The sequence below is a fragment of the Sardina pilchardus genome, chromosome 12, assembly GCF_963854185.1.
Source record: "Sardina pilchardus chromosome 12, fSarPil1.1, whole genome shotgun sequence".
Classification (NCBI taxonomy): Eukaryota; Metazoa; Chordata; class Actinopteri; order Clupeiformes; family Clupeidae; genus Sardina; species Sardina pilchardus.
In genome coordinates, this window is record NC_085005.1 from 19,433,725 (window position 1) to 19,445,255 (window position 11,531).

The window sequence follows — 11,531 nt, forward strand, 5'->3', positions numbered from 1 at the left end:
TCTCTCTCTCTCTCTCTCTCTCTCTCTCTCTCTCTCTCTCTCTCTCTCACACACACTTTTGCAAGGGGCTTCAGGGGGCTCTGTCAGCTGCTGTGGACGTTGGCTCCCATACAGACAAAGCCTTTTCTGTAAACAGCATGGCGGCTGCCTGGAAAAAGAGTGCAATCTCCGGGGACTGAGAAGTAACCCAACAGACAGACAGACAGACAGACAGAGGTACCAACAGAGACACTGAAGGTCCAAAAGACATGGCAAGATCATTTATGGAAATTTAGTCTGGCACAGAAATGGAAATGATCAATACAATATGACAATAAAAGGTTGAAAACACACTCAAATGAATGTAATATCCATGAGTTATTAAAAATATAACAGTAAAAGGATCAATATTAAAAACAGAATATTGGTGCATAAGTAAAACACACAAAACAACACACAAACATGGGCTGTAGAAGAATAAACAATAAGTAAAATGACGTGGGGACAACGTAGTTTTATGGCTATTTGGAACAGCTTTAATTCTCTCAGGTGCGCTAGAAAATAGCTGACTGAGAGAACTGCAGAGCAAACATGATTGTGTATGGAACACCGTGGATTACGTCTTTCTGACCACCCGCAGGTTTTCCTTATCTCTCGTCCAGAGCGGACACTTCGCAAGTTGGTCTGAGAAAAAAAAAGAAAAACGCTTCCTGGGTCATGGCAAATGACGACAGGGATATCAGCCAATTTACATACAGTTCAAACTTTAACACTAGCAAAATAACCTTTCTAATACAAAAAAATGACTGTTGGTTAGGACTATATGAATTAATTAAATGACTGTCTATTTTTTTTAGGAATATCAGCTTTCGATTTTCTGTAGCCTATCAGAAATGTATTTCAAATAGGCTAGATCTAATTTCTCTAATTTGGTGAATGACATCACTTATTGTTAAGAAGAGTGAGCCCCATTGTCCCGCAGGTCGGCTAGCGTCGTTAGGAACACATGGTTAATAGTTGGCTTCGCACCTCACCTAGCGCAGGTATTCCGCTGCTTTTTGCACGCCACGGTTGACTGACATCTTCAGCGCAAACATTTGTCCTGGGATCACGCTTGCTCCTCCCCTGTGGAGCCTGGCGTGGCGAATCAGAGAGCGCCCTGCATTTGGATGCCTTCCTGCTTGAAGCTGCGGAGTTAAACTTACGCAGGAACAGTGAGTGGAGATCTTATCCCCACCGTACCACGGCCAGATACCCGATCGTGCTTGGATGGCGGGGTGAAACCCGATCGTCTGATGTGCTGCCCAAAACCTGGAGGAGTGACTTACCGGGACACGTTAAAAATGTCTTCTTCCTCAAGCGAGGTCATTTGCGCCGATGAAATCAAGAGGGAAAGCACAAGGGCACTGGAGAATCGGGGGAGTGTCAAGCTGTCAGTGCTGGACCCTGCGGAGTTGTCTATGGAGAATGCAACTTCGGCCGCTGCTGGCGATGCGGTCCGAGCCGAACTTTTGGAGTGCACCCCTTCGTCCCTGGCCTTCTCCCCCGAACAGGTAGCGTGCGTCTGCGAGGCTCTGCTGCAGGGAGGCAATGTGGACCGCCTTGCCCGGTTCCTGTGGTCACTGCCGCAGAGTGACCTGCTGCGCGGCAACGAAAGCATCCTGAAAGCCCAGGCGATTGTGGCTTTCCACCAGGCTCGCTACCAGGAGCTGTACTGTATTCTTGAGAACCACAACTTCAGTCCGTCCAACCACTCCTCGCTCCAGGACATGTGGTACAAGGCGCGGTACACCGAAGCGGAGAAGGCGCGGGGTAGACCGCTGGGTGCCGTGGATAAGTACCGATTGCGCAGGAAATATCCTCTCCCAAGGACTATCTGGGACGGGGAAGAGACGGTATACTGCTTCAAAGAGAGGTCCAGGAATGCGCTCAAGGATATGTATAAGCGGAACCGGTACCCGTCTCCCGCCGAGAAGAGAAACCTCGCCAAAATCACTGGGCTTTCTTTGACACAAGTGAGCAACTGGTTCAAAAACAGAAGGCAGAGAGACAGGAATCCATCTGAAGCGCAGTCGAAAAGGTGAGACAAAAATAGACTAGCTCGTGTAAATAAGTAGGCTGTTAAAGTGTAAACCTGTCATCATAAGCACTTAAAACGAGCAAAAAGTTGCTATAGTTTTCACACATGTGTATATCCACGTGTAGGTCATTTTATGACTTCAAGTAGTTAGCCTACACGGTTCTTACTTGTCCTTGAGGTCATTGTCTGTAAAAGTACTTTTTCGCTTTCAAAAACAACAAACTCTTAATATTGCGACAAGTCTGTTGTAACGCACTGGGAATTGACAGCGCAAATCATGTTGTGTGCCGAAATATGTGCTAGGCACGCTCCACTGTTTTGAAATACGAAGCTTTGACCGTTTAAATGAGGTGTCATTTTAAAAACTACACAGGGCGCCCCAAGGGCCAGAGAATAAGTCCACACTTTCTCAAACACATGAAGGTATTACATTCATATTTTGTAGGTTATCGCCAGTAACTTTTTATTTTATTTAAGTAGGCTTATATTGTTTGCTTCAAACTATACACTATTATAAAGAAGTTGAATAAATCATGTATCCTAACAAATGTATTATTGTATTAGTTTATATCTTCTTGAATCTGATAATTCGGTAGGCCTACCTATCTAACATTAGGAATTTAGAAACCCAAACAGAAGATAATGAGAGTAACGTTTGTTCTGCTTTAAAACTCCCATTCAATTAACATAATCCATTGTTATTGTTTGTTTGTGGATTTAAGGACCACTGTTCTCCACCCTAGTTATCTGTCCGAGTCATCTATTTACTATTTTACTTAACGTTTACGAACCACACCAGACAGCCTCTAGCCTGACGCCGTTAAGCGTCTGATCTATTTTTGTTAGCTTGTATATCCTATATTTGTGTACTCTATTCTTCACCATGGGAGTAACCCTTTAGCGCACCTGGTTGACATGTCTTCAGGGCTCTCAAATGGGGGTCGGAAATACCTACCATTTGTCAGCGCCCACAAATGTCAATGTCATGCGTAGCCTTAGAACCGCTTGGCTGAGTGTTGCTTTTATCATAAATAATAAATCTCGTGTCTCGTATATAAGGGAGGTCAAACTTTTCCGTCTACGTCAGGCGTCAATAGTATTTTTTTCTGATGTTGCTGAGCTGTGATGTGCCGTCAGTCTGCGCCAGAAGATCTTAACTCCAGAATGTCCCATATCCCCAACTGAAAAAAAAGGGAATTTGGATGCAGCGTCAATAAGGCCCTTTGTACAGCATGCCCACCCCGGCCAGTCGCTAAACCACGCACGGGCTTGCAGCTGCTTCGGTCACTAAAAGCGAGCAACCCTAATGGCCACTGCGAGAACGCTGTTCTTTCTAATTCGTGTCCTTTTGAGGTGAGGGCCCAACATGGGAAAGTGACTCAGGCGCCTAACCTTGTTGACAGCCATTTCTTTTACTGGTAAAAAAATCTAAGTCAAATAAAATGCGCCTCAATGTATTGACAATTATCTCCCCCTTTTAATGATCATTATTATTGAAGCAGAAACCAATAACTCAGTTACAGAATTTTAAGACTTTTAAAATTTGAGACATTATTCATTTGAAATGAATGCTCTCAAAAATGACCATAAATTCAAACAGAACCACAGTTTTGTGTGGTCTTGCTCCGCATGGACTTGCAATTACTTTTCATTTAAAACAGCGTTCTTGAAGTAAACATTAAGCAGACCCATACAAGAGTTTTACATCTATGGCAGGCAAGCAAGCACTGCCAGTCAGTTTGATCTGTTTCCTGCCACACATGTCTCTCTCTCCATAAGCTTCCCATGATGATTAATGGCACCACATCTCAACTGAAACTCTCCCTCACAGCTCCATGGATAGCTTTCTCTCCACTGCTCCACACTATTGTCTTTTGTTTTGAACTGTGTGTGTGTGTATGTGTGTGTGTGTGTGTGTGTGTGTGTGTGTGTGTGTGTGTGTGTGTGTGTGTGAGTAAGCATAAATCACTGACCTCGGTGAAAGATTTGTATGAAGTAAGGCTGGTTCTAGCAGTGCGTGGCCGAGAGCCAGGTAGATGATAATTCGCTAGCCTGCAGGCTTACCTGGTGGAAAGGACTCACCTTGTGTGCTCTTGTTTCAGCGAGTCTGATGGTAATCACAGCACAGAGGACGAGTCCAGCAAAGGTCAGGAGGATCTGTCCCCTCGCCCGCTGTCCAGCAGCTCCACCGGGTCAGCTGCCCTGGGCAACGGCCCGCCCGTGATCTTCTCGGACGTCGGCACCACTGTCATCCAGCAAATCGGCGATGTCAAGATGGCTGCCAACGCAGTGGGGGCGATGGGCTTCGGGAACGACCTGTCAGGCGCCAACTCGCACTTCCTCAACGGTGGCGGTGGTGGATACGTCCACTCGCATGGCAACAACATGCTGCTCAACGGTCTGGGCACAGGCGGGCACTTCTTGACCTTTGACTCCCAGAGGGCAAGCCTGGCGCGCCTGGCGCAGGAAAGGCTGCAGGGTGGCGGAGGCTCGTACGCCCCGTTCGCCCTGGGATTGTCGGACGCGACGGGAGGAGCGGGGAAGCTGGAAGGCATGCAAGCTCTGGTCGCCCACTCAGAGGACGGGGGCGCATCGTCGGTGGTCACCTTCACGCATTCGTCGTCGTCCTCCTCGTCCTCGACCTCCTCTACCTCTGGACTCGCACAGCTGGGCAGCTACAGTGTGGTTCACGTCCCCGGCACGGAGGCCGCCATGGGCCTACCGCCACTGCTGCTCCCACCCTCCTCCACAGCGACCTCTCATGGTAGGTGAATTGTGCTGCGTATTTGCTAATGCTGCTACTATACTGCTACTACGACATTAGCTACTGTATGACAGCTAGTCACAAGCTATCATGGTTATCAAGGGCTATAACTATTACAGCAACCAGCATCTTGACACCTATAACAGCTAGCACAAGCTGCAACAGCTGCCCAGCTGGCCAACAACAGCTAGCTGGGCTATTTAAGTTATCCACAAGCAATAATTGCCTTGGGCTTGTAATGCTAACAGCTAGCCATGAGGTAGAATAGCAGTAGAGCCCAAAATAAACAAACAGGGGAGGCCTGTCTGTTTTAAATGCGATGTGGGTGGGTGAGGGGGGTGGAGGGAGTGGTTATTGTTCATAAAGTAGACGGTTTTACAAGTTTGAGCCATGCGCACAGTAAGAACTAAATGTTTTTTATTAATATTATTTCACTTTTGTAGCCTACTGCAGCCATGCTTTACGCCCATGTCAAAAACCCCAAGTCACTCGTCTCCTAGTCAGGCCAACACGGATCGCGATGATGATCACATCCGATATAAATGCACATCTCCCGTAGACCAGTCCGGGCAGTAACGCGCGTCAACCCGTCTCCTCCGAGCTTTACTTCTGGCTCCGGGGCTGATGTGAGCTTGTCAGACGTCAGCTAATTGGGCCATTACTTCGGAGCACATTATATTATGACAGAAAGCTTTATAGAGTTTGGCTGGTCCAGAGCTGCGCCTGCCCTCCCCTTCCCCTTCCCTCTTCCCCCTCACTCATTGTTCCGTGGTGTGTGAGGGACTCGTAGGTGAGGTGACCGAATAAGTAACCGTGGAAGAGGCTCTTTCACTGTGTATTGTGCATGTATCTGGTGTCTGAGCATTGTGTGGTTGGGCGATTTTTTTTTTTTTTTAAATCCTTTTTCGAGAGTCTACTCGAACAATAGGCACTGGAGAATGGTGACCAGTGGGAGCCATCCTAGTGCTATCCTCACCTCCCCTTAGCCCTAACCATTCGCTAATGGCTCTTTCCATGAATATTTTATGGCCACATCAATGGAGAGTGGAGATTGGCGACGGAGCGCGGCTCTCCCACAGCAATCCTCTGCTTTTTCATCCTTTAATGTGCAGTTTATGAGCCAAATAAAAGCAAAAGCCACCCTTGGCTGAACCTTTTGATTTCGAAAAGGAAAAACAGTTTAGCCCAATAGCTCAGTCGTGAAGGGGGCGAAGGGGAAGGGGGGGAAATTACATATTAAAAATATTAAAACTGTTAAGCCAAAACCTCTGTTCTTCAAGAGTGCTTACCCAGTCAGTTTTACAGAGAAACCCAATGAATAACATAGCCACAAAAATGACACTTTTGATTTCTACTCAGGGCACATTGTGGGGAGATCTGAGTATGGGCTTTAGTTATTTGTGTCATGTCATTTCCTTTGTTTATGTAAACATTTGGATGAAATAAATAAGATGATTCACAAACAAACACAAACAGTCATATTCAACTTTCGAGCGGTTTATGGGAAGCCAGCCGCAGTTTTCCCCCGGCAGGCCGAAGAAATATGGCGAGCAGAAAATCCTCTACAAAACGTAAAAGCTGAGGCTAGATGAAAGGAGGAAGGGGAGGAGGAGGAGGAGGAAAGAGATTTTCTGACTTTGCGATTATTTATCCAGTGTGCAAAGTCTGATGGGGGGAGAGAGCCGAGGCGCTGGACTGGCCAGGGGCCAGCGGGTGTCACCCAGCGAGAGACGAGTTCCAGGAACCACATTCTAATGCCCAGGGAAATTATGCAGAGGCCCGCGGCCACAGACAGACAGAAAGACAGACAGACAGACACACACACACACACACAGACAGACAGAAAGACAGACAGTGACGAAGGTGTTTCATTTTACATTTTTACATTTCACAAGAAAGGAAAATCTCGACAAAGGAGACTCACACAAAGAGGGAGGGACAGAGAGAGAGAGAAAGAGAGAAAGAAACAGAGAGAGAAAAAGGAGACAGACAGAGAAAGATGGGGGGGCATATATGAAAGGGAGTGACAAAGATGTAATGAGAGAGGCCATAGTTTGAGCCTGTGTGTGTGTGTGTGTGTGTGTGTGTGTGTTCGTGAAATAGAAAGGGATGGGGGGAGAGAGAACAGAGACCGCAAAAGAGAAAAAGAAAAAAGAAAGAAAAATAGAAATAATTGTTTTTGAGCAAGCCAACAGTCAGGGAGAGAAAAGAAAAAAAGGGAGAGTTGAGCTGTGTTAATACAAGAGAAAGAAAGAAGGCAGGAGAAAACTATCCCTTCAGAATAATGGAGTCAGAAGGTACTATATGGGACTCTTTTCTTCGTTCTTCCTCTCTTCACTTCTCACAGAAAAACTAAGATGCATGGCTCTCTTTCTCTTTCTTTCTCCTTTCTCTGCCCCTGCCCACTCTCTCTCTCTCTCCCTCTCTCTCTCTCTCTCTCTCTCTTGCTCTCACTCTTTCTCTCTTTCTCTCTCTTTCTCTCTCTGGGGCCCGTCATAATGAGCTGTGAGGAGAGAGGCCTTTGCCAGCCCACATGGAGGGCCTCTGGCCACCCCCCTTCCTTCCCAACACCCCCCACCCACCCTCCAGTCCCGCTCTCATAAACCCAGATGAGGTGACAGGGCGAGCAGTGGCAGAGTGTGGGGTGAGCCCTACGCACAGACTCCCAGGGCAGATGAAAAAAAAAAAAAAAAAACTCCCGTTCCTTTCCCCCCTGTGTCTGCTCCTCCTCCACTCCTCTCTTCAACCACCCCAGCCCACCATGACATTTATTCCTTTAGCAGATGCTCTCTTATCTAGACTGACTTATAGTACAACGCCAGGTACTGGTATCAGGACCCTTTTCTAAGAACAGTATGGTATGGTTTATGAACAGAGTGGTTCAGTATGTCTTTTTTTAAAGTCTATTGGGGATATATTTTATGTGTATAAAAGTGTATTTAACCAGTAGGCCTGCATATGGAACCCATGATTGCTGGCACCTTGCTTTCACAGTTAAACCACAGGCGGACCTGACTTGATACTTTAAAGGTGCCCGCACTCTGCCCATCAATGCCCAACAAACCCCAACCCCCTGAAGTTTCCAATCATGGGTTGCAGTCCTCAAAATTCTAGACCAAGTGCTAGTTCTACAGTAATCGACAAGACTAACATTTGGACAATTAAAAGGGTACAGTCCATCCAACAAACACTAACAAACACAGACTGAAGGTGCACTGTTGGCGGTGCCCACATTGTTGTTGGATGGTGTTGGTCTGGTCAGTGTGCAGGTACCTTTATACAATTTTGCAGAGAGAGGCGCGCTGAAACTCCAAGATATCTCCTTCTTCGGGTGCGAGTTAAATATCGTATTCCAATGTGCAAAAGAACCGCACTCACTAGTTTGTTATCTTTTTATTCTTTATTGTAGCACCATGCCTAAAAAACAAACGCGTTTCGGCGTCAAGCCGTCCTCAGTGACCTTTCTGGCATCCCAGGCCATTTGAACCGACCCTAACCACTCTCTCTCTCTCTTCTTTGGGCCCCACAGGCTCGGCCCCACTAGGTAGTGTGGTCAGCGATGGCTCCCAGCAGGCCAGTCCCCCCGTGCTGTACACCCTCACCCAGGCCGTCAAGCAGGAGCCCCTGGAGGTCGGCGCGGGGAACCCCGGCGGCTACTCCTACCAGACGGACATGTCTCTGGACCAAACGGCCCACCTGGGCTACACCGCCTCTCTCTTCCTCTCCTCGAACATGGCCGCCGCCACCGTATCGTCCGCCCCTTCCTCTTCCTCGCCTTCGTCCTCCATCGCCCTCAACCACGCCACCACCTCCGTCACCACCTCCGTCCTGTCGGGCGCCGAGGGCCTCGTTGGGCAGTCCCACTCCGGCCGCATGGACATGGGTGGCGTGGTGGTGCCCTCGGACTACAGGGACCACGGCGGCGCGCTGTCCCTCTCCGAGTCCCTGGAGGTGGCCACAGGGCCCGGGGCCGGGGCCGGCGCCGTGAGGGCCGTCTGCGGAGAGCTGGAGCTGGAGGGTAAAGAGCTGGCCAAGTTACAAACTGTTCAGATGGACGAGGATGGCAATGACCTCTGACCCTCCCGCCCCCCACCCTCCATGTTACCCTGGCAACCTGCCTCTCTCTCTCTCTTTCTCCCTCTCTCTTAGTAGCACAGTGGGTTTAGCAGGAGAGCCATGGCACTCGGAGGTGAGTGTGTGTGTGTGTGGGGGGGCGTGTCAGGTCTCCCAGAGTGTGTCCTGTCTTCCTGCAACGCTCCCAGACAGCTCGAGGCGTCCAGACTCGTAGAGTCCATCTCATCCCAACTGTAGAACAAAAACAAAAAATGTGAAAGAAGAAACCTAAAGTGTAGCAAAGAAAATAAAACAAACAAACAAACAAACAAACAAAAACAACGTGGGACAAAACAAAAAAAAACTAAAACAAAAAACAGTGCCTTGTTGCCCGAACAAACGTGGTCCCAGTCATCGCAACTCACCAGCCGACGACTGCAGAATGTACCCGGGAGACGGTCTTTGACTTTGTGAACGTTATTTCACGGCACATTTTCCCACCCACACCGACGGGAGAGAGCCCAAGTGGCAGTGGGCCGAGGGTGGAGATGAAACGTACAACTGGACATTAAGCACAGTGTACAAACTTAAAAAAAATGTGGTACTTGTGTGGCATAATGCTGTTGGATCACTCTCTTTCTCACTTGTGATAAAAGCGCAGATATGATTGTTGTTTTGTTTTTGGTTGGTATTTTTTTTATTATTCTTTTTTTTTGGAGTGCTGACGTTAATGTGAAGACTATGTCTTTTTTTTGTTATTTTAAAAGCTACAAGGGCTTGTATTTACATTTGACTGTGACACAGGGTGAACTGATCTACATGCTGATGCCTGGTTTTGAAATCTCCCATCAAACTGTCCTCAGCTCTCAAATGTAACTGGTCTTATGTGCCTTTGTCATAGAGATCGTTAGAATCATCATAAGGTAATATAGTAGTTGACAAGACAAGGATTTAATATGTTGTTTTGGGCAGAATTTCATACCCAAAGTTAAATGAGAATTGTCAATGGTAGTACTTTTTAAACTGTGTGAACAAAAAAGTTTGGACATTTCAGGTTGCTAATATGAAGGCACATTATTGCTTTATATGGACAGAGTAGCTCTGGGCCCTGTTTCTCAATCATAACGAATCTTAGCATGAGTGTTCTTTTTCTACGAAGTTTCGTTAAATTTGACATGTTTTTCCCAAACGCGCATGCAGTACAAATGCGCATGCCCTGCTCCTGAACTACAACAACTACGGCGCTGTCCACGTAAACAGTGCTGAAACGTCAGCTAATTCGGTTAGATTAGATGACGTCACAGCTGCCTTTTGAACTTCCTAGAACCCTTCATTCTAATTGACTTGAGAGCGAATGAACTTTAACATGTCTGACTGTAGAATAAACCATTTTTATGGCACACGCACCCAATTAATGCTGACAAAATGCAGTCCAAAGGTTAATCCTTTAAAACAGTTTAATTATGCTCATAGCCACATGTGACGGCTCTGAAACACATGTCTATGTGCATTTTTGAAGTACTGCGCAAGTTCAGAAGGTTTCGAGAAATACTTGAAAAATATCGGATAATTCGTAAAGGGGATTCTACAGACTACATAGGCTTACGATGTTATTGGGAAACAGGGCCCTGTTTGTCTGTTATTGTCTTTTACAGGCAAATGTTAGCACATGACAGTATGCAATGTATATGCAATTATTTTAAAGCTATCACAAATTCGTCCAATTATCTTGTACCAAAAATGAGCTGGACATTTTTTTAAAGAAAAAAATGGCTTGAAATATGAGTTCAATGTTTAGAAACGATAAGAGCTTATTTTTCTAAACCCATCACCCCTATTAAATCTTTATATTTGTACAGACAAAAAATGAATGACTCCTCTGGATTTTCTAAGTCGGCCATAGCACTCACGTTTTATGAGGGAACTACAGAGGAAGTGATATCACCTGAGAGGAATTGGGTCTGTTTTGGGGCTCTAGGTAAGCTGTCTCTCTGTGTCAAACTGATGACAGGTGTGACGTCAATCCCGGAGGAAACTCAAGAAGGCGTCCATTTAAGGGGATTACGAGCCGGACCTCCAGGAGGTCCTGGCTATAACCACAGACATTACTAATACATGGATGTATGCATATGCAGTTAAAGCAAGAGGGGAATGGAGGCCCCAGCTCGTATTCTCACCATTGGGCATCTCTGTGATCGTTTGCCAATGCCTGTCTTGCGACCAGCTCGTCGCAGTTCTCCGATCCAAGTGTCATGTGTAACCTTAGTCATCATCCAAAGGTCAAGCAAGACGGCAGATCATCACGCCAAGAGAAAAAAATACAGCAGACGTTAGATGTTAGACATTATTAGACGTTAGATGCTGACTGTATTGCTTTCACTCTTCACGTGTAGTGAAACGGCAACTGTGTTGATATATGAGAGCAAAATGAACGGCTTTGTCCTTGGGCAAAATCCACACTCTTCCTTGTATTGATGGTATATGAACGGGTGACAAGTGCGAGAAAGATTGATAGCATCTGAGATTAAACCTCCCGAGCTCGCTGAACAACTGCTTAGACTTGTGTATGAGCAAGCGCAGCGACAAGGCTTAAAGCCATAAAACATAAAACATACTCTGCTGACATACTCTGATGACCCCGGAACGCTTGATCTA

The 11,531-nt window shown here is 46.6% G+C and overlaps 1 protein-coding gene across 1 annotated transcript; it reads left to right on the top strand.

Annotated features, from left to right (window-relative positions):
- The first annotated feature begins 1,179 nt into the window (after positions 1-1,179).
- On the top strand, positions 1,180-10,737 carry six4b (SIX homeobox 4b). The gene is made up of 3 exons (XM_062550580.1): positions 1,180-2,059; positions 4,162-4,823; positions 8,353-10,737. The coding sequence occupies exons 1-3, from the start codon at positions 1,275-1,277 to the stop codon at positions 8,898-8,900; spliced, it is 1,995 nt and encodes a 664-aa protein (XP_062406564.1). The 5' UTR covers positions 1,180-1,274; the 3' UTR covers positions 8,901-10,737.
- The last annotated feature ends 794 nt before the right edge of the window (positions 10,738-11,531 follow it).

Excerpts from the sequence above, each read along its gene's own strand:
- six4b (XM_062550580.1), top strand. The coding sequence starts at position 1,275 with ATGTGCTGCCCAAAACCTGGAGGAGTGACTTACCGGGACACGTTAAAA. Across the intron at positions 2,060-4,161 it reads TCTGAAGCGCAGTCGAAAAG|CGAGTCTGATGGTAATCACA; the intron begins GTGAGACAAAAA and ends CTCTTGTTTCAG. Across the intron at positions 4,824-8,352 it reads CTCCACAGCGACCTCTCATG|GCTCGGCCCCACTAGGTAGT; the intron begins GTAGGTGAATTG and ends TGGGCCCCACAG.